General features: G+C 41.4%; 1 protein-coding gene and 1 pseudogene across 2 annotated transcripts in view; one reads left to right on the top strand and one right to left on the bottom strand.

Annotated features, from left to right (window-relative positions):
• The window catches only part of DIP2B (DIP2 acetate--CoA ligase B (putative)), a gene marked incomplete at its 5' end in the record, with an annotated part of 144,588 nt that overhangs the window by 36,406 nt on the left and 84,726 nt on the right, over positions 1-23,456 (top strand). For both annotated transcript variants that reach the window (XM_014584082.2, XM_014584081.2), the window contains 2 exon segments: positions 3,980-4,105; positions 21,717-21,929. In XM_014584082.2, the coding sequence (XP_014439568.1) occupies positions 3,980-4,105; positions 21,717-21,929 (339 nt within the window).
• Positions 9,352-20,601, bottom strand: LOC102471430 (DNA-directed RNA polymerase II subunit RPB9 pseudogene; annotated as a pseudogene).

Genomic DNA, 23,456 nt, shown 5'->3' with positions numbered 1-23,456 from the left:
GGGAAAAGGATTGCAGTATGACCAGCCCCTGTTGGGGACTGCTTTTTCTCTACTTTTCTCCCTTTGTTGCCTCCCCCCACCTCTGGCATGAAAAAAAAAAAATCTCCCCATAAATTACTAATTAATCACATAGAGAATAATAGTACTTTTTACAAAGGCTTAATCATATAGCAGATACCATCTTAACCAAAATAACCAACTTTGTTATAAAAATTATAACACTACCTGGAACCAGATGGTGGTGTAGGGTAGTACAGCTGGACCCCAAGAGAAAGGTCCAGAGCTAATACCCCGGAACCTACCTGAGCATGCCGTGTGTGTGTGTGTGTGTGTGTGTGTGTGTGTGTACGCACATGCATACCTGTGATTCAGGCCAGCCAAGACTCGGGGTAGATCACAGCAGACTTTCTTGGGGGTGCCTGTCTCTCTGTCTCTTTTCTCTCTGTTCCTCACAAAAGAGAAAAATAAACTAAAAAAGAAACTCCTTAAATAAGCTTTTATCACTAGTAATGGAGCAGATGCATCCTTGACATCATGTGTTGAGAGAAACACATTTCTTCTGAGGTATTCCTGCCAAAACATATAGCCTGAAACTAATTCGGAGAAAATAACAAATAAACCAAAATTAACAAACATTTTACAATATAACTAGTCTGTACAAAATATCAAGATAATAAAAGACAAAGAAAGGCTGAGAAACTATTTCAGATTATAGGAGAAGAAAGAGATAGAGCGACCAAGTATCACATGGGATCTGCATTCTATCCCAGTCAGGAGAAAAGAATAAAAAAAACTGTACAGGACTTTATGAGGACAGACTGTTGGCTAAGTTGAAATATAGATTATAGTTTAGATAACAGTTTGTATCGTTGTGGAATTTCTGTATCTTGATAAATGTTCTGTGATTATATAAGAGAAAAATTCTGTTCTTAGGAGATATATATCAAAGTATTTCTAGAAAAAGTGGTATTAATCCTAAAGAAATAGATTGTGTGCTAAGGTGAAAGTACTGAATTATTCTTGCTATGCATGGTAGCAAAAATTTGGAAACAACTTAATATCTGATAATAAGGTGTTGCTTAATAAATTATGGCACATAGGGGCCAGCAGGTGATGTGGTGGTTAAGGTGCTGGACTCCCACGTGGCTGGCTGCGATTTGAGCTGGTTCCAGCCCTCGACCCGAAGACTTGAAAACCACGCTGGGTCTGTGTGCATGCATGCTCAAAATCCTGAGAAGAATGGAGGAGAAGGGATTGAGGTGTGACCATTCCCGTGGGAAGTGATTTCTCACCCCCACCCTCATCTGTGTCTGATGAGCACATGGACCTATGGCAATGTGTGTGTGTGTGTGTGTGTGTGTGTGTGTGTACGCACATGCATACCTGTGATTCAGGCCAGCCAAGACTCGGGGTAGATCACAGCAGACTTTCTTGGGGGTGCCTGTCTCTCTGTCTCTTTTCTCTCTGTTCCTCACAAAAGAGAAAAATAAACTAAAAAAGAAACTCCTTAAATAAGCTTTTATCACTAGTAATGGAGCAGATGCATCCTTGACATCATGTGTTGAGAGAAACACATTTCTTCTGAGGTATTCCTCCCAAAACATATAGCCTGAAACTAATTCGGAGAAAATAACAAATAAACCAAAATTAACAAACATTTTACAATATAACTAGTCTGTACAAAATATCAAGATAATAAAAGACAAAGAAAGGCTGAGAAACTATTTCAGATTATAGGAGAAGAAAGAGATAGAGCGACCAAGTATCACATGGGATCTGCATTCTATCCCAGTCAGGAGAAAAGAATAAAAAAAACTGTACAGGACTTTATGAGGACAGACTGTTGGCTAAGTTGAAATATAGATTATAGTTTAGATAACAGTTTGTATCGTTGTGGAATTTCTGTATCTTGATAAATGTTCTGTGATTATATAAGAGAAAAATTCTGTTCTTAGGAGATATATATCAAAGTATTTCTAGAAAAAGTGGTATTAATCCTAAAGAAATAGATTGTGTGCTAAGGTGAAAGTACTGAATTATTCTTGCTATGCATGGTAGCAAAAATTTGGAAACAACTTAATATCTGATAATAAGGTGTTGCTTAATAAATTATGGCACATAGGGGCCAGCAGGTGATGTGGTGGTTAAGGTGCTGGACTCCCACGTGGCTGGCTGCGATTTGAGCTGGTTCCAGCCCTCGACCCGAAGACTTGAAAACCACGCTGGGTCTGTGTGCATGCATGCTCAAAATCCTGAGAAGAATGGAGGAGAAGGGATTGAGGTGTGACCATTCCCGTGGGAAGTGATTTCTCACCCCCACCCTCATCTGTGTCTGATGAGCACATGGACCTATGGCAAAAACCTTAAAAACAATTATGGCACATTCATACAGTGAAGTGCTGTGCAACCCTCTAAAATTATGTTTTAGGTCTGTATTTACACAGTGAGACATTTCCGGTTGTCTCAGTGAAGGCTTTTTATTTGCAGAAAGCAGAAGCCTGCTCAGATTACCTTTAATGGCTGGTGTAGGTCATAGGACAAAAGGAACAGCTGAGAAATCTCTAGAAAGGGTAAAAGATCTCTGGGAACTTCAAGCTTAAAATGTGAAGACCTTCCTTCTTTCTAGGGCACTGTCCTTAAAGTGTTCAACTCTAGTACTTGCAGTTTCTTAATTCAGAGTTTACAAATAAGATTTTTTTCCTTTAATTTTTTAACTTGCTAGAAGGCAAGTATGCTCGCTAAAGAGATACACAGAGAGGGAAAGTGAGAAATTGGAATTTGGGGTACACACATGCACAAGCTTGGCATGTTTTCCAAGCCTCCAGGTCTGGTACTCGAACCAGGAATTAGGCCATGTAGAATCCAGCCTCCTTAACCGCCATACCACCTGCTGGCTCAACTTGATTCAGAGTTTAAAAAAAATTTTTTTTAAGAATGATTTTATTTAACTTTATTTTATTTTATTTATTTAATTTGACCACATAGGGGTGGAGTGAAAGAGTGAGAGGGAAAGTAGGAAAGCAGGAAAGCAAGCTGCCAGGTCCAGGACTCGATCCAGGGTCAGCCATGTAGGAGTCCAGCACCCTTAACCACCAAGCCACCTGCTGACCCCTCAGAGTTTAAATTTAAGGGAAAAAAAAAAGATCTGACTGATCCATTGTTTTTAAGGGTCACATTTACATAGCACAGTGAGGCCTGGAAGGATGGCTTGCATGTAGATTAGGCCCATTCCTAGACAAAGGGAAATTGTTGTGAACCAGGAGGCTACCTCCATTGTTATCTGTCTCAGTATGATTTTTAAGAGTTAAAAATACACACACACACACAGACACACACCAGAATACAAAATCCTGCGTATAATATGGTCTTATTTTCTAGAAATGTAAAATGAATTTTAGGGTGGGCCTAGAGAATTAGTCTACTTGGATATGTGAATTTTTAGAATCCTATTAGATATTCTGGTAGAGAGCTAGATTCTTTTGTGGCCAAAGTGGCAAATAAGTAACATTTGCCCTTATTTTTTCTAGATCAAAATCAACCCTTCTGTTCCTGTGGCATAGAATTGAAGGGTCTCAGCCAAGTTTTCTTTTAGACAGTTAAACAAATCCCAAGCTTCTTTCTATCAGTATCCTCCCTCTAGATACCTGCTCAGCATTCACCCCATTTAGAGGCCGGAGTCCCTGCTGGCACTAATGCATGTTAGACTCTACTCTCCCCACCTCCCGTACACATCTTGGTCAACTTCTTTCTGGTATGTTAAGCAATCACAAAATCATTTCAGTTCATTTTACTGCTCTGTGAAATTGTTCTTGACTTCTTTCTATTTCTATTTTATTTTAATGGTATAAATCAAATGTTTTTAAAAAGCTCCTAAACACCTCTTTTACCTTTTCTAACAATTGTGATAGTGATAGTTTAGCCCACAGTGGTAAGCACTTTACGAGCAGGAGCTCATAACCACAGATGTTTCATTTTTCAGATATCCACACAGAAGCTGTTCAAGCTGCACTGGCAAAGCATAAAGAACAGAAGATGGCTTTGCCCATGCCGACCAAAAGGCGGTCCACGTTTGTCCAGTCTCCTGCAGATGCCTGCACACCTCCGGGTAGGTTTATCAGTCTGTTCTCTCTGAACGTTATGACCCGATGTTCCTGAAAGAAGTTCTGCTTTTTCTTTTCTGAAGTGGGAGCTGGAACTCTCTCTGCTTCATCAAAGGAATATGGGAGCACACTCTGAAAGTGGCATGTTCGGGTTGTCACCTCATGAACAGAAACACGCAAAAAAGCTATTTTACAATAAAGCTATTTTAAGAACAAAAACTTTTCTTCTGAATTTGCAGCATTTCCTTGCTGTGGCTAACTAGCTGTTTTCATTGTCACCCAAAATGTGACCTGCATCATCTATTTAACTCATGCTCCTAAGTCAGATGCTTTATCTCTGCAGCAGTCACAGAAAAAGGTGGAATTGGGATAAAATTGTGTGTCATTGAAGATTGTGGGAGAGGGCTCATGCAAAGTTGTAACAGATCTGAAAAACGTGTGTGTTTGTGTGTGTGTTAATATATTTTGTATATGTTTGTATTTTTTTTTTAAGAATCTAAATTTATAATGGAATCATGAGATCTCTAGGAACTAGCTGTTTTCATCCTATCCCCATTCACCAGACTTGGAATCCTTACTCCCTCAAACTAAATTTAAGAGTTAGAACTTTCTACTGGAGGAACAACTGGAACAACCTTAAATTGTCTTGTCTTTTCAGAATCTTTCCCAAAGTTTTAAAAAAACCTTAAAGTTGTCTTTTTTTTTTTCTTAATAGTAGATTCCAGACAAGATCTTAATATAGGGCTCAGAGCCTAAACATAGTAAATCTATTTCAGAGCCTCAATATAGTGTTGCCACCCTACTGTTAATGTTACTGATAATAACATCTTAGGGAAAAAATTTTCCCCACACTGTTTTAGTCTAAACTACTTATTACCATATCTTTGGGGAGATTCCCAGGAAGGTTGCCTTGCTGTCCAATCATTGAGATATTATTCATACCGATCCTGTTAATTGACCCAGATTCATATTAATAGTTTTCTCCCAGGTTTCGGCTAACTTCTCATTTGGGTGTGCTGTGGGCTTATTAATTGTGTGTGCTTTTATTCTTCACATATGTGGTGTCAATATGTTTGAAAGAGAAATAGCTCTGTGGCTTCAAGTGTTCTCAAAATGTAACACAGGATACCTCTAGGAGACCATTGCAGTAAGACATTTTGTGTTTATAGGGATGCATACTTCAGGCCCACTCATCCACAGTCTTGGATGATTTCCCTTCCCCAGTAGTACAGTACAAGTTGCGTCCTGCTGGACAAAGGGGGCTCTCAGTTTAGTAGCCATTCCTTGTTGGCAGATTACAGTGCAGCGAGGCTGAGGGTTCAATTGTAGTAAATGGCAAAGGGTAGGGAGCAGCAGTCCTCTCCAGAGCCGAATTAAAGAAATGCAGTTTTTTAGTAAACAGGCTGCCCTCATGGCTTCGGGTTAAATGTGAGAGTGCAGCAAAGGATCTTGAGAATAGAGTGGAAACCTTTTTTATCCCCTTTTATAAAAGTCACTGCCTGAGGGGAATTTACCATCTCTAGAAACAAAACGCAGCCTTCGATTGCTGAGTGAAGCCATGGTCTTTTGGAATTCACTGTAAGCCTCTGTACTTCTAAACTCTGATGTTCTACTCTGTCTGCAGCCTTGAAGATGTGCCATAATGTTCTTGATCACCTTACATATTTTAAAATGTTATCTTTTCAGAGATATTGTCTTCTCCTAAGACCTGTATTCAGCAGAGCAGAGTAATAAAAAGGTTACCTTCCTATTTATCTCCTGCTCTGGGGCTCTCTGAGTAGTATTTGAGAAACCTTGATATGCTGTTAGAGACAAGTGTGTTTTCAAAGAGAAGAGGAATTGTCTCCCAACAAGAGGAAAGATTGAGTGCACCTAGTGCAGTGATTTCTCAGACAGCCCCCGCGTGGGTCCTGATGCTCTCACTCCGCAGTTACGCACATGCCTAGGACAAGTGTGAGTGAAATGTGGGGAGAACTGTTTCAGACAGCTCCCGTAAGCACCGCGCTTTGTTGTGGGGGGAATTTGCTGTTCCCACGTTAAGATTCAGATTCCTTTCCCTCTAAATCTCCAGCTGGGCGACTCGACTGTCTCCTATTCCTACTGTTCAGGCCTCTACCAGTATCTCCCAGTATGTGTTACAGCCTAACCGAAGATGTCAAAGAGGTTTTATCTTACATGTTTACTCTGACAGCCACCCTCCCTCCAAACACTGAAGTTTAGAAGGATGCTCAGGATGTAGTCAAGGAATGGAGAGATGGAAAAGAATTAACATGAATCATTGCATGTTATCGGGCAATTTTTTTTTTTTTAAATTGTCTTCTGGCAAACTATAAAAATACCTAAAAAAGTTGTGCCACTCCTGCTGGGAAAAATTAACCTATCATTTCACAACATCTTGGTTATGCCTTCCTTTGTACACTATCTGAGATCTCCCATCACAGATCTCAAAGCACATTTCACAGTCAAGGCCTTCACCGTGCGCATTGTTGGCCTGTGTGGACCTGCTTTTTGGGTTAACTCCTAAAGTGCACTGGCCAGTCAGCTTCTGTGGAAGACACTCAGCACATTAACTATTTTAATTACTGAATTGATGCAAATGTAGAGCTACTTTTGGAGAGATTTAATGAAAAGGATTTCAGAAGTAAAATATGTCCTAAATCTTGGCTTGGTTTATAATATCATATAGTCTGGAAAAGACAGTAAATAATTGGCATTGGAGGTAATTTGTCTTTTGTTCATAAATTACTCTCAAATAATAAGATTCCAGTCGACCTAAATTTTGCTAATTGATGTGTACACCAATTTCTGTCTCACGGATTGAAAAATTCAAATTCTTAATAAGTTGGTAGCAATCTGTAGTTCTTACAGTGTTTGTGGTCTTTTTCAGTGTTTTAGACTCTTGAATTACTGCCATCCAGTTCCCTTTATGTGCTGAAATCATTTACTAATGTCATGAGGCAATTACCTCAGCGCTTTCTTTGTAGGGGTTCTTTGTGTAATGCTATTACTCATTCATACAGAAGAACACAATGCAGAAACTACAGCATATATTTTTTTCCCTCTAAACTTTTTCTGCACCCTTGTGGACTTACCCTTTGCTGCATTCTGAGGGTTCACAGTTGACCAAATAGACCACATAATGAACCTAAAGTACAGTAAGCTGTTTTGACTGACTTGAGTAGAATGAGGCTTAAATTCCAACGTCTGTCTCATACAGAGCCCTGCTTGAAAGTGGCTATAGGGAATTCATGAGACCACGGGTAAGAAGAAATGTACCTCTCTGTATTTCTGCTTATGGAAATAATGCCCATGAGCAGATCTGGACGTTGTTATACTTTTAACATACTTGAACAGTGCCTTATGGCATTATAGTACAGTACAATGTGTAGGACTTCCACATACCAATGGCTGCCCTGCTTCATATGTTCCTCATAAGTCCTCAGTGAAGTAGGAAGTAAAGATTTTGTTAGAGGTGAGGAAACAGGTTCATAGTCACTACATGATTTGCCCCAGGTCAAGCAGCAATTAAGTGTCAGACTCCAGAGTCCTCTTGATTGTGTTTCTCACTCATGTTTAGGAAATCTTTTATACCTGAGAGATACTTAGATATGCTTGGTACTAGGATGGGTATTATTCCAAACAAATTATCTTATAAGAACTTATAGCTTAAAAAAAAAAAAACTTATAGCTTCATAGGTCCAGCACGTGTAATGGTTACATTGTTGGACTCCCACATAGTCAACAGTTATTCAAGTCCTGGACCTGGCGTCTTAAAACTCACACTGGGCATGTGTACATGTGTGACCAAAGTCCTGAGAAGAGACTAGAGGAGAAGGGACTGCACTATGGCCATCCCCCCGGGGGGATGATTTCTCACTTTCTATCTGTCTCTCACTCTCCAGTGAGTGTATGTACCCTATAGTAAAATTCTTTCCAAAAAAAGAATAAAAGAACTTATAGCCCCCAAATACGTAAAAGAGAATGCCTGATGAATTGCCAGCTTGGAGTTTTTTTCTCAAATATTTATATTCGAAGGGACAAAATAAACAGAATTGGCAAATGAGACTTTTTTTTAAAGAAAGATTTTTCCTATAGGGCGTGTGTACTTACTGAAGAAACAGAGATAGAAAGTGAGAAATCACACCCCAGAGGGATTGGTTATGTCACAATCCCTTCTCCTTCATTCTCCTCTCGGGATTTTGGTCATGCACACATATGTGCCTAGCGTGAGTTTTAAGACACCAGGTCTGGGACTCGAACTGCAGTCAACTACATGGGAGTCCAGCTGGTCCCCAGACTTTTTTTTTTTAAATAGAGGTTTTTGCCTTTGGGCTTATATGCTTCCCAGAGAGAGAGAGAGACAGAAACAGTAAGAGGTAAAGTGAGAAATAACTTCCCAAGGGAATGGCCATGCTGCAGTCCCTTCTCCTTCATTCTCCTCCTGGCATCTTGAGCACATGCATGTGCATGCACCCGACCTGAGTTTCAAGCCCCCGGGTCCAGAACTCAAACAGTGGTCGACTATGTGAGAGTCCAGCGATGTAACCACTACACCATCTGCTGGCCCCTACAAATCAGACTTTTTAAAATGTGTCCCAGCTAGTAGATTTGCATCATTTTATTAGCATATCTTCACTATTGGAGGTATAGGTTATGGGCATGGTCCACAGTTACTTGAGGGGACTGATGAATATTTGGTATTCTTGCAGCCAAAGCACAATAAAAACCCACTCTATCTGGTTGACTTTATTTATTTCAGTAGCTGATTGTGAAGTTTAAGGTCTGTCAATAAAAGTAATTTCATAATTATCGTGAGTACCCTCTGTTACCAAAGAGCCAAGAGCCTAATATGTGTTTTTCTATTTTTAGCTCACAGCAATCCTCTACCCCTTTTTTTACAGATGAGAAAACAGGTTTAGAGAAACTCAGTAACTTGCCCAGACTTCTGTTTCAAGAGTATGGTCAATAGATAGCCTGAAAATTCTCACCTAGAAACATGGAGAAAGAAATTCACCTTTAGAAATGCCAGGTGGTGTGGTGATCAAGGTAGCTGGGTCCCACATGGCTGATTGCGCAGTTGGAGTTCTGAATCTGATGGCTTGAAAACTACACGAGGAGTGTGTGCTTACATGTCCAGTCCTGAGAGGAGAATGGAGAAGGGATTGTGACATGGTCACCCTCCTAGGGAGGTAGTTTCTCATTTTATCTCTCAGTCTCCTTCCAGCCAAGTGTATGCGCCCTATAGCAAAAAAGGAAAGCAAGAAATGCTGGATAAAATATCACCAGTTTCCTCTTAACTGTATATAGTAGCAAGATAGAGAATGAACCCTGAAGGTCAGCTTGGTGAAATGCTGCTCACTTTGACTGCCCTGGAGGAGGAGAGGCAGTAAACAAGGGACCTGATCCCCTCCCAACCAGGTATTTATTACACAAGAGAGATGAAGGGGTGTCACTCAGTCCAGCAGTGCCCGCAGTGCAGGGCAGTATGTACTTAGTACAGGTGTGTGGCGTCCTTGGTCCGGGCACTGTGCACCTGGAGGAACACTGTCTCCTTGTGGCTGCACTTCTGGCAAGGGTGGTTCTCAGTCCGCAGCAGTACGGGGTTCTGGGACATGTTTGTGATGATCTGGGTCAGTTCGTCCACTTCGGACGTGATTTTGTTGACGTAAATGCAGCTATTGTCGGCTTCCTGCTGGTAACTGCAATTCTGGCATGCGTAGAGAAGAATCTGGTACTCCTTGCCTTCCTTAGGGTACAGCGTGTTGTTACATTCTTGGCAGAATCGTATACCCAGGAAGCCTGGGTTGTAGGTCCCACCTACTTCCACAGCGACATGCTGTCTGCCAACCTAAATTTTAATTAAATAAGAATATAAAAAATAATTCCTTAGGCCTAGTTAAGTTTGGAAACTGGAATCAGGATCCCCAGAGAGATTAATGCTTTGGCAGAAGAGTGAACTAGCAAAAATTAACCTTCTGGCAAAAAAAATGTTGAGAAAGCTTGCCTTGTGCCTGGTCTGACAAGTACAGGGATAACAGGTGAAGTGACCTTGCCTGAGAATTGTGGTTAGTGAGTACAAGGCTTGAGTTCAGTACCTGCCTGGTTAGAACAAACAGTAAGAAGTGCTCATAGGCTGATGATAACCCTGGGGCCCAAATGGTCTCTGAAAGGAACAACCTAGACCAGAGACATAGGATGGCCACAGGGGAAGATCTACGGAATATGAGCTAATAAATAAAAAGCACTAGTGGCAATAACTTAGCATGAATGAGAGTCAAAAGCAAACAACAACAAACAGAATGAAGACCTCTGAAAAATGATTTTTCTCCACAGTGGTCAGGGGCAGAGCTAAGATTTAAATCCAGAGCAGTGTGACTTTAAAAGCTTGTTCCCTAAGCCGCCTGGCACATTGCCTCTCATTTTAGCGTACTGTCAAGTAAATATTTTCTTATTAATTTTGGAGCTCTAATAACTGCTCCATGTTTGATACAACTTTCATATAGGCAGTAAGTGGGGGAAAAATCTGTTGAGAAGTTACTCCAGTATTATTTATAATATTAATAAGTTTTGTAAGGTGTGCTTTCATAGACATGGGAAAATACTTAGAAAAGCTGTGTTTGGGGCCAGCAGGTGACATGGTGGCTAAGGCACTGGACTCCTATGTGGTTGACTACAATTCGAATCCCAGACCCAGTGGCTTGAAACTCATGCTGGGCACGTGTGCCCTAAATCCCTAGAGAATGGAGGAGAAGGAATTGTGGCATGACCATCTCCCCCTGGGGGATGATTTCCCATTTTCTATCTCTCTGTCTCTCCAGTTTGAGCACCTAAAAGCAAAAAAAAAAAAAAAGGGAAAAAGAAAAGCAGGGTTTGGGAGCCAACTGGTGGCGTTGTGGTTAAGATTGCTGGATCCCACGTGGCTGACAGCACAGTTCAAGTCCTGGACCTGGTAGCTTGAAAAACATACCAGGCATATGTGTGTGCTGAGAATCTGGAGGGAAAAATGGAGGTGAAGAGATTGTAGCATGGCCGTTCCTCCTAGGGGATGATTTCTCACTTTCCCTTTCTCTCTGTTTGTCTCTGGTGTTTATTCATTCATTTATTCTAATTTGACCAGAGAGATATGGAAAGTGAGAAAGCAAGCCACCACGTCAGGGACTGGAACTGCAGTCAGCCATGTGGGAGTGTCCAGCACCTGATGCCTTTTTTAGAGGTATTTTTGCTATAGGGCCTGCGCTCACTAGAGAGAGAGAAACAGAAAGTGAGAATTCACCGCAATCCTTTCTCCTCCATTTCTCCCTCTGTTGGGATTTTGGGCATGCACATACCCATGCCCAGCATGTTTTACAGACTACCAGGACCATGATAAAACCATAACTGGCCATGTGAGATCTAGTTCTCTTAACCACCAGGCTAGAGGGCTAACCTCTACCCCAGCCCTAGCATAATTATTAATAATTTGTGCCCTTTTTCTCAAATGTACCCTGGTTTGTCAGGCAACTCATAGACCAACTGCCACTTAGGTTTTTCAGACCAAGCTTTCCATCTTTAGTCGACTTCCTGAACACACAGATTGTTGGAAATGCTAAAAATCTCTTGGGTAGTTCTGAATCTCCCTAACCATTGTCTGTTGAATCAGTGTTAGATTAAGCTGCTCAGAATCTGTAGATCAAGGTAGTTTCAGACATTGCTTCCAGAACTAATCTTTCTTTTGGTTTATAAGCCAGAGTACACATGCAGTTGTCTGAGAAGACAGAGAGGGAAAGGGGTAAAGCACTCCCATGAGATGTGGTCATACCGCAATCTCTTCTCTATTTCTCCATCTTACCAGGATTGGGTGCACTTGTGCCTAGTGTGTTTTTCAAGCTCCTGGGACTGGGATTTGAACTGTACCACTGGCAATGTGGAATCCAACTTCTTACCCACTAGACTATAGGACTAGCCCTAGAACTAACCTTTTAATCTTTTTTTATATATTATATATGCTTTATTTCTAGGCTGCCTCTTCTTAGATCTCTAAAAGATTTTTTCTTCTTAAGCTTCACACTTCTCCCTTGCCTACATAGAAACTTCCTTTGCTTCTGCTGGAGGTATTACTGGACGTTCTAAACGACCAAAGAGAGAAAATGACACATTCCTGCCTGACATCACCCTATTCGTATTACCCAGGCCAACACATGTGCACACATACACACACGCATGTGCATACACATACACACTTTTTTTTTTTTTTTTGGAGAGGTTTTTGCTATAGGGCGCGTGTGCTCACCAGAGAGAGAGAGATAGAAAGCGAGAAATCACCTTCTAGGGGAGATGGCCACGCTGCAATCCCTTCTCCTCCATTCTCCTCTCAGGATCTTGGGCACAATTGCACATGCGCCCGGTGTGAGTTTAAGCCACCAGATCCAGGACTCGAACAGTGATCGGCTATGTGGGAATTCAGCAACATAGCCATTATGCTAACTGCTAGTCCCCTCTTTTTTTGTTTTAAGAGAGACTTTTGTTATAATGTATGCACGCTTGCCAGAGAGACAGAAAGCAAGAAATTACACCCCAGGGAGATGGCTATGTTGTACTCCCTTCTGGCAGGATTTTCAGCCTGCACATGTGCTTGGTGTGAGTTTTTAAGCCACCAGATCTGGGACTCAAACCATGGTCGACTATGTGCAAGTCCAGTGACATAACCATTACACCATCTGCTGGTCCCTACACATACTTATTTTTGTGGACTCCAGAAGATTCTAAGTTACCTCTCTTAGTGATTGTTTGATTTATTTGTTCTTTGAAACACCTACTTATAATCGCCTCCCATTTCTTGGCCTGGTTTAGGGGGCATATTTTGTGGTAGCTGTTAGGGTAAGATACTCATTTCAATGAATCTTGACTTCCCTGCTGTTCTAAACTGATGTCTGGGCTAATTTAGGTATCAGCAGCTTGAACTTGGTGGCAGGCACTGTCTTTCTAGGAACTCTTCTAGCTTACGCAATATTCCCAGGTTGTATAGACCGACTCTTAGACATTTCCATCCTTTTGCCAGGGCGTCATTTTCAGCCCCACAAATCTTTTTAAATTAGTTTGTTTACATCTTTATTGTATAGTTATAGTTGATAAACAACACACAGTATGTATTTAAAGTACATACTCTTTTGACATAGCAAAACCATGACACTATCACCACAGTCAAGATAATGAACATTTCTTGCACCGTCACCCCCAAGTTTCCTCCTAATCCTTCCCTCAAACCTTTTCCTATCTCCATCTTTGGGTAACTTTTTTTTTTTTTGAGAGAGATTTTCGCTATAGGGCGCGTGCGCTCGCCAGACAGACAGAGAGAGACATAGAGACAGAAAGCGAGAAATCACCCCCCAGGGGGGATGGTCACGCCGCAATCCCTTCTCCTCCATTCTCCTCTCGGGATCTTGGGCACGCACGCACACGCGCCCGGCGTGAGTTCTAAGCCACCGGGTCCGGGATGCGAACCGTGGTCGACTACGTGGGAGTCCAGCGACATAGCCATTACGCTAACTGCTGGTTCCCTTTGGGTAACTATTGATCTTTTTTTTTTTCTGTGTATATTTGTGTGCTTTTGCTTGATTTTTATTTATTTATTTATTTATTTATTTTTGCTGTAGAGTTTGTGCTCTCACCAAAGGGAGATGGAGACAGATAGAGAGAAAATGAGGAAGCACCCCAGAGCGGGGATGGTCATGCCATAATCCCATCTCCTCTGGGGATTTTGCATTTGCATATACCCAGCATGGTTTTTAAACTGCTGGGTCCTGGACTTAACTGGACTGTGCTGTCAGCCATGTGAGATTTAGCTGCCTTACCACCTGACTGACCCACTAGAATTTTATATAGATAGAATTATGCAGGGTTTTTTCTATTTTCTTTACTTTCTTTCTTTCTTTTTTTTTTTTTTTCCCCCTTTTAGACTGGGGTAAGATCTGACTTCTTTCATTTAGCATAACTTATTTTGAGATTCATCTTTGTTGGATAGATCACAATAGATCATTCCTTGTTACTGCTGAGTAGTATTCCATCATGGGGATGTACTACAATATGTTCATTCATTGTTTGATGAACATTTGGATTTCCCATTTTTAGCTGTTATAGATAAAACTCCTATGAGCGTTTTTGTGTAAGCGTTGGTATGAATTTGTGCTATCAGTCCTCTTGGGGAGATGCCCAGAAGTGGAATGAATAGACAATATAGTAGATATTTATATTTTTAAAATAAACATTTTTAGATATAATAGGTATATTTCCCACTAGGAAGAAGAGAGTAATTTCTACATATGGCTGAAAACTAAAAGTGCTGTGGCAGTTAAGAACAGTTAATAGGGGACCAGCAGGTGGCGTGTTGGTTAAGGGTGCTGAATTCCCGCATAAGCCAACCCTGGTTCGAGTCTTGGACCTGGCAGCTTGCTTTCTCACTTTCTCTCTCTATTTCTCTCTCTCACTCACTCACTCTATCCCTCTCTGGTCAAATTAAAAGAAATAAAGTTCAGTAAAAACTTAAAAAAAAAAAAAAAAAAAGAACAGTTAATAGGACCTGTAGGGGGTTTGGTGGTTATGGCACTGGACTCCCATGTGGCTGACAGACTTGGTGACTTGGAAAATCATGCCGGGCAATGTGTGCATGCATGCCCAATATCCTGAGAGAATGGAGGAAAAGGGATTGCAGTGTAGCATGCCCCCCAGTGGATGATTTCTCACTCCCTCCCCCTTCTCATTGGTGAGTACACGTGCCTTATAGCCAAAAATAAAAATAAAAAATAAAATACCACAGTAAATTCAAGACTTTTTTGTCTTAAAATCAATAAGCTACATTTTTGTGTGTTTCCTAATTGGTTACAAATGGTTTGTAGACTTCTGGTGACCAGTATTAAGTGATGCTGTGTTAAAGTCACACCAGAGTATAAACTGAAAGGCAAGCCATGTTTTCAGAATTGTTTGTTGCACAGATATATTTTATTCATTAGGTAAGGGACTTAGTTATAATGGATAACAGCATGCATTCATGTTCCACCAGAGCAGAATCAGTAGGAAAATGATAACTTTATTTCTATTAATATTAATTTAATCTTTCCCAAATTTCCTCCAAATCCACGGCAATTTCCTGAGTGACGGTTGCTTAAAAATAACAGTTACCAGATAAACATAATAATATTTAAGGGAGCTTGTTTTGATTCTTAAAAAGATTGCATTCTCAGAACAGTACCTACATTTTGTGTGAACTTAGCAAGTGATCATCTTGAAGCTTTTCCCAGCCAATTCTGATTGTGAGCCGACACTGGATGGGTTATTCATAGCAGTCCCCTTCCTTTCTCAGGTTGCGTGATTGGCATAGTATGTTTTTCTTCTGACAGCCTTTAGTCAGTTTCTATCATCTTTCCCTTCATGTTTATAGAAAGGAACAAATCATTAAAATTATTACTGAGGGGGATGGCTCTTTTGCTTAGTGGTTAAGAGAGCCAGATCCCATAGGGCTGACCACAGTTCAAATCCCAGCCCCACAGCTTAAAAAACATGCTGGGCATGTGTGCACAATCCCCACAGGATGGAGAAATGGAGAAGGGATTGTGGAGTGCCCTATTTATTAGGGGGGTGTTTTCTCTTTCTGTCTCTCTGCCTCTCTCTGGAAAAAGCAGGCAATCTCTGGCAATTAATAAAAGTATTCTTGGGACCAACATGTGGCATAGTGGTTACATCACTGGACTTTTACATGGTCAACCACAGTTCAAGTCCCAGACCCGGTAGCTTCAAACTGACACTTTGTACATGCATGTGCATGCATGCCCAAGATCGCAGGAGGAAAATGAAGGAGACGGGATTGCGGCATGGCCATCTCTCCCTGGAGGGTGACTTCTTGCTTTCTTTCTCTCTGTCTCTCTCATAAGTGCATGCGCCCTATAGCAAAAATCTCTTAAAAAAAAAAGTTTTCTTAGTAGCAGCAGATGGCATAATGGTTACATCACTGGATTCCAGCATTGTTGACTGCAGTTCAAGTCCTGGACCCAGTGGCTTAAAACACCCCGATGCATGTGCATGCATGCCTAAAATCCCAAGAGGCGAATGGAAGAGAAAGGATTGTGGCATAGCCATTCCCCCCTGGGAGGTGTGTTTTCTCACTTTCTGTCTCTCTGTCTCTCATTTTCTCTGGCAAATGCACACACCATGTAGCAAAAATTTCTTTTACAAAATAAGTATTCTGAGGGAAATTTTTAGATGCTATTTGTTTGTTGTTATTGTTGTTCTTTTGCCATAGGGCACATACACTCATCAGAGAGAGACAGAGGGAAACGAGAAATTACTTTGACCACACTGTCATCCTTTCTCCTCCTGGCAGTTTGGGCACACACGCACATGCGCCCAGTGTGATTTTCAAGCCACTAGATCTGGAACTCGAGCCATGGTCAGCCATGTGGGAGTCCGGTGCCTCAATCACCATGACACACCAGGCGCGTGTGCGTGTGTGCATGTGTGCCCAAGATCCCGAGAGGAGAATGGAGGAGAAGGAATTGCGGCATGGCCATCCCCCCTGGGGGAGTGATTTCTTGTTTTCGTCTCTCTGGCGAGCGCACATGCCCTTTAGCAAAAACCTCTAATAAAAAAATAAAAAATCACCGTGACACCTGCTGGCCTCACTTTAAGATCTTCAAATGTGGTTTATTTTCTTCCACTTCAAGGTTTCCAAAATGCTGTGCCCTCTTCCTGCCCTATGTTCTCCCAAATTAATTCCTTTTTGCTCATCAGGCTTTTGTTTAGATCTCACTTCCTTGAGCATATGCCTTCAACTCCTGTAAGACTAACTCCTATAAGACTCTGAGAGTAGGGACTTTGTCTTCTTGCTCAACGTTTTATTTATTTACTTTTTCTTTTATTTATTTATTTATAGAGAGGTTTTTGCCATAGGGTGTGTGCACTCGCCAGAAAGACAGAGAGATAGAACACAAGAAATCACTCCCCAGAGGGATGGCCACGCCAGTCCCTTCTCTTCCATTCTCCTCTTGGGATCTTGGGCAAGCACGCACATGTGCCCGGTGTGAGTTTAAGCCACCAGGTCCGGGACTCAAACCATAGTCAACTACATGAGAGTTCAGCAACATAGCCATTATGCTAACTGCTGGTCCTGCTCAACGTTTTATTTCTACCAACTAGTATGGTGCTTAGTCTTATATGTTGAATGGACAAGCACGAGAACCTTTTCAGATAGATAGTTTCATCTCCAAGTCATACAGTAGTAGGTGCTGGACCCCAGAGTTCAAGCAGAAGGCTGACACTAAAGCATGATTCTGTTACATTAAGCCACTCCTAGGTTGTAAGTCATTAAATACTGTGAAGAGAACCGGCAGGCAAATTAGGTAATTGAATTGAGACAATATACCTAATTACATAATTGATCCAGTATAGAAACATAATGAATCCAATTTTCAACAAACCTAATCATGAAAATGCTGGTTTTACTCTTTTGAAAATTGAGTTATTCTGATTTTAGACTTACATGAATTAAAATAAATGTTATAATAAAGTCAGCCTGCAAATCTGTTGCTGTTTGCAAGATCCTGAGATGTGTTAATCCTGAAAATACTTTATTCCTAGAGTCAGATTTACCTTTCTCACTTACCCTCTGACTACTTTTTAGCATATTTTCAGACAGGGATCTTTGCTCCCCCCACTCCTCCAAGTACAGTTGCAGAATTATTAGAATATTCTCTAGATATCATGCAGAATGCTTTCTTGAAATGAAAGGATTCACATGCCTTTTTTTGGGGGGGGAGGGATTAGAGATTTTTTGCCTTAAGGTACATGCACTTGCTAGAGAGAAAGAGTCAGAGACAGTGAGAGGGAAAGTAAGAAATCACCCATGGGGGCAGGGGATGGCCATGGCACCAATCTCTTCTCCTCTACTCTCCTCCTGGGATCTTGGGCACACACGCACGTGCTCCCGGCACGAGTCTGAAGCCACCAGATCTGGGACTCAAACCGCATTTGGGTACATGGAAGTTCAGCAGTGTAACCGTTACACCATTTATGGCCCCAATGCTGTTACTTTTCTTTCTGTACATTTTATTTATTTATTTTTTTAGAGATTTTTGCTATCAGGTGCATACATTCGCTTGAGAGACAGAGAGAGACAGAAAGACAGAAAGTGAGAAATCACCCCCTGGAGGGATGACCATGCTGTAATCCCTTCTCTTCCATTCTTCTCTTCGGATTTTGGGCCAGCAAGCACACATGCCCAGTATGAGTTTTAAGCCTCGGGGGCTGAGACTAGAACCACAGTCAACCACATGGGAGTACAGCAATGTAACCTTTACACCATCTGCTGGACCCTGTACATTTTATTTTAATCATCCCCTTTTGCCTTATAGATCTTTTTGTCTTTTAAGGAACTTCCTCACATCTAGTCACTGTTTTCCTCACCCTTCATTTTTTGCCCCTTACCTCCTCAAAGTCTTTTCTCCATTTATGTAGAAGTAAGTGAAATCCTGGCTGAGGTCAGTCTCTCTCCTCTGAAGCCCTGCCCTTACCACATTTCTTCCTCCTCCTCTCTCTTTTTTAACCTAGATTTATTTTTTCCTTCCCTCTTTTCTTCCTTTTCTCCCTCCTACTCCCAACTTCCTTTCCCTAGCTGGAATGCCCAACTTAGTCTTGAACTTGAGATCATCCTGCTTAAGCCTCCCAAAGTAGAAGGGTTTCAGGTGCATGCCACTGTGCCGGGCTGTTTACCCCATGTCGAACAGCTCTTGTACCCTTTTAAAATAGTCTGTGGGCTTGTGTGCTTCCTGGACTAGCCTGTAAACATTAGGGCACTTACTGTCTCGTAAACATATCTCTGGTCAAATTAAAATAAATGAATGAATAAATAAAATTAACTAAATAATTCTTTTTAAAAATTGAAAAAAAAATAACATCTCAGAATCCCCAGGACCTGAGGACCTGACATAATTCCCAGCGCATATTAATGTTATATGGTATTATTGCACATTAAAAAAAAAAAAAGATGCACTAGTCTTGGGCCTCAGGTCTCCTTCTATATGAGATGATAAGTTGAAGGAAGTATAGAGTAAAGAGCAGTAATTCATAGAATAGTCCACTGTTTTGTTACTCTCTTGCTCAGTCCTGCAGAGCAGACTTTTAGATTACTCTTTTGTGGCTTGACTCCCATCATGAAGCACTAGTAGCTTTCTAGCTCTGTTTCCTCTTGGACTCTTTGAACCAAAGCAGGACATGAACCTGTATTTTTACCTAAGTTGGAGTGTGTGCCAGCAGGACTAAACACAGAACATTTCTTATTTTTAACACCAGAGAGCATTAATACACAAATTTGTAAATGGGGGAGACACACAAAGAAAGAACCCTGCCGTGGAGTGTTGTCACACCATTGTCCTTTTTCTTCCAGCTCTCCATCCCCTCGGTATTTGGGGCACACACACAAGTGCCCAGTGTGGTTTATTTATTTTTTTTATTTTTTGAGAGATTTTTGCCTTAGGGTGAGTGCACTCGACAGAGAGAGACAGAAAGCAAGAAATCACCCCCCAGGGGGGATGGCCACGCCACCATCCCTTCTCCTCCATTCGCCTCTCAGGATCTTGGGCACGCACGCACACGCACCTGGCGTGAGTTTAAGCCACTGAGTCTGGGACTCAAACCACAGTCCACTACATGGGAGTCTAGCAACATAGCCATTACACCAACTGCTGGTCCCGCAGAGAGTGTTTTTTAAGCTGCCAGGACTAGGACTAAATTTTGATTGACCATGTGGGATCCAGCTTCCTGTGCGTGATGCTTAATCGTTGCATAGTAGGGCTCGCCTAGAATATTTAACTTTAAAAATGGCATGAAAGGGAACCAGCAGTTAGCATAATGGCTATGTCGCTGGATTCCCACGTAGTCGACCGCGGTTCGTGTCCCGGACCCGGTGGCTTAAAAAACTCACGCCGGGCGCGTGTGCGTGTGTGCCCAAGATCCCGAGAGGAGAAAGGAGGAGAAGGGATTGCGGCGTGACCATCCCCCCTGGAGGGTGATTTCTCGCTTTCTGTCTCTATGTCTCTCTCTGTCTGTCTGGTGAGCGCACGCGCCCTACAGTGAAAATCTCTCCAAAAAAAAAAAAAAGCATGAAATTCAGTTTATAGGTTGTAAATTATAATCCCTAAAAATCATTTAGAAGGGTTTGTCCCACATCAGAACAAATGCCCCCTTTCACTTGTGTGCCTTGTAAGTTTAGAGCCCTGAAATAAATTTCTGACTTCTCTTTCTCTCAGCATTTGCTTCTCTATATTTGGTTGAATTATTTATTTTTTTCCAACATGCTTTTCTAATTTAGGCCTTATTTTCCTGGAGTCAGAGCCAGGCTAAAAACAGACATCAGTGATTTCTCACAATTCTTCTTTGAGAATTAAGGAAAGAAATGCAGATGCTGTGTCCCTGCCTGCTTGTCGTGTGTGAAGTTTACCTGTGCTGCATGTTCCACTGGCTTTTCCATGGACACCATGAATGCTTCCAGGCTAAGGACTGTTTCTTATCCCATTGAGTTCCCCAGCATAGATCACTGCTTAGCACATAAGTTTTGATAAGAAAACGTTTTTTTATCTCCCTATCAAGATCATTTCCTTTTTTGTTTATTTATTTCATGAGAATGAGAGACAAAGACAGGCACCCTCAACAGGGTCTCATGTTGTAACCCTCTCCTCAGCCTTCCCAACCAGCCAGGATAAGGGGAGTCATGTGCACACCTGATATGTACAGGTCATCAGGGGAACCGAGCCTGCAGTGCCCCCTGTGGACTCAGCATTGCTGAGTGGGTGTATTACTGCCTCGCCATTGCTGCTGACCAAGATCATTTCCTTTTAAGTAGAGGAATCAGTATAGCAACTTATCACAAATTTCCTAATTAAGAGATTTAGGAAGGCCCAGTCACGGTAGTGCATACTAAACAGTGCGGCTTGGCAGAGTAAGGCCATGTGGGAGACCTGGGTTCAGTTCTTTGGCTTACCTTGAAAGCCAGGTACAGTGTGCAGCTCTAGTCCCATCGTATTCCAGAAGCGGAGGCAGGAGGATTATGGGCTCACTGCCAATGTGGGCAATGTAGCAAGATCTTGTATGAGAGAACCCAGTGAGGTAGTCCATGCTAGTCTACGCTCCTCAGGAGGCAGAGGGTAGACAGTCTCGACACAGCCAGACCCTGTCTAAAACACCACAGATACACGCAGGCTCACACACGCATGAGATTTAAGATGTGTAAGTACTTTTGTATTATTTGTACATAAGTAGATAAACTAGAAGAATTTAGATACTAATTAAGCTCGGAACAGAAAAGCAGTGAATGAAGTTTAAATGTTCTTAAAGGGTTTTTTTTGTTTTGTTCTGTTTTGTTTTTGAAAAATAAGTACAACTTGAAACCACTTGTAGTGTTAGGGTATTTTATTTTTTGCAGGCTTTGGTCCCTAGACCTTTCCTTGAGATTTTTGAGAAACTTTATAAACTGCTCTACCATAACAATGCGAATGTTTTGCTGGTGTCAAAATTGAATGTGTGACCAATGAGCAAGAACCGAAAAGTCTCTGTTCTAGGCAGGATCGAGAACTTCTTTTTTCTAATTCCACACAGACACGTCTTCGGCCTCTGAGGATGAGGGCTCTCTGAGACGCCAAGCTGCGCTCTCTGCTGCCTTGCAACAGAGCTTACAGAATGCTGAGTCCTGGATCAACCGTTCAATTCAGGGATCGTCCACTTCTTCATCCGCATCTTCTACGCTGTCTCATGGAGAGGTCAAAGGAACCAGTGGGTCTCTAGCTGATGTATTTGCCAGTACTCGAATAGGTAGGCACTGGATCTACCCAAGAAGCCCAAATTATATCCCATTTGGCTCCCATTATCCAGGAAATAGTTTATAATTTGTATTAGGTTTTCAAGTGGCCTAAAAAAAGTATAAGCCGAGGAAACATGACAGTTAATGAGGCAAAGAAGGAAACACCAGCAATACATTTGTTCCAAGAATGATAGGTGTCATCTGCACCATTGGTGCATAGCGTTGCCCACCTGAAGCCATAGCTATTTCCATAAGCAATACTCATGCTGCAAGATATAACACCAGTCTTAGCGTGGGTTTATCCCCATTGAAGAACATTCTATATGTTTAAAAACTGTTAAAATATGTCTTAGATTTCCCCAGGATTATTGTCTACATTTTTGTTGAACAGAAAAGTATTAAACCTGAGCAAATTGTGCACTAAGCCAACTTCAGTGAGGCCACTTTGTCTTTAGCATAAAGACTGGATTTATTGTCCTTGCTGTTGTGATATTGCTACGAGTGGAGTTGCAGGCTGAGGATGTTGGTACTCTGTGAGCTGCTGCCTGCTGCTGATGCCCCTGTACGGAGTGTAGCTTTTGCTTGGCTCTGCTCTATGTTTTCGTGTGTGTTTTCTAAGAGTTGTGACATCTGCAGATAAAGCTATAGCTCAGAGCTCTGCTTTTGCTTAATTGGTTGCTACAAATTGCAATAAGAAATGTATATTGACACACGTCTGTGATATCTTTCCCTTTTTTTCTTGACAGTCAGTTACATGTTGGTGTCTTAATTTTCATCTCAGTGACCTTTCTATGTGTCTTTATTCTGTTAATTGATATGTGAAAAGAAAAGCTTGGAAAATTTAATTCAAGGCTATAATTTAAATTTTTTTTTAATTTAAAAAGACAGCCCTGAGGGTATGGCTGCCCACATTTAAAAAACAGGTGCCAGCAGCTGACAGCTTGTCCCATATTCTTAGTTCTGCCCCATAATGCCCTGAGCTCCTAAAGCCCCTACAGACAGATGTACATGTTCACCACCTCTCTGTTGTGGAGGGTAAGTAAGGTTGGTAAGGTTTTAGTTCCACGTTTCTGCAAGAGGGCAACTTCACTTACTGAAAATATTGTCCTGAAATTTAGTTATCTGGATACTCTATCCGGGTACTGTATGCTTTTGTATTAGCAAGACGATTTCTTCAGACTTTGTATTTCCTTTTTACCTTTACTACTCTGTGAAAAGTTATTGATTACTCACAGAAACCATTTTGTACATTATTACTTTTTGAATGTTTGCTCATACAGAAGCAGTTCATGTTCCTAATAGAAAAATTTAGAAATAAATCAAAAGAAAAAGGAAATCATCTATAATCCCGCCTCCCATGGATAGCACTTCAACATGTTTTTCTCAATTTTATTTATATGTGAATATATATAAATACATTTTGGGGGCTTGGGTTTTAGTTTTGGTTTTGATTTTACAAAAATGACATTGTTCTAAACCTAATGTTTATAACCTGCTTTTCTTTTTTTTTTGGGGGGGGGAGGTTTTTGCTATAGGGA

Source organism: Tupaia chinensis, unplaced genomic scaffold (genome assembly GCF_000334495.1).
Source record: "Tupaia chinensis unplaced genomic scaffold, TupChi_1.0 Scaffold145652_1, whole genome shotgun sequence".
In the NCBI taxonomy this organism is placed as follows: Eukaryota; Metazoa; Chordata; class Mammalia; order Scandentia; family Tupaiidae; genus Tupaia; species Tupaia belangeri.
Note: the sequence above shows the minus strand (reverse complement) of the source record. Positions and strands in the feature narration are given on the sequence as shown.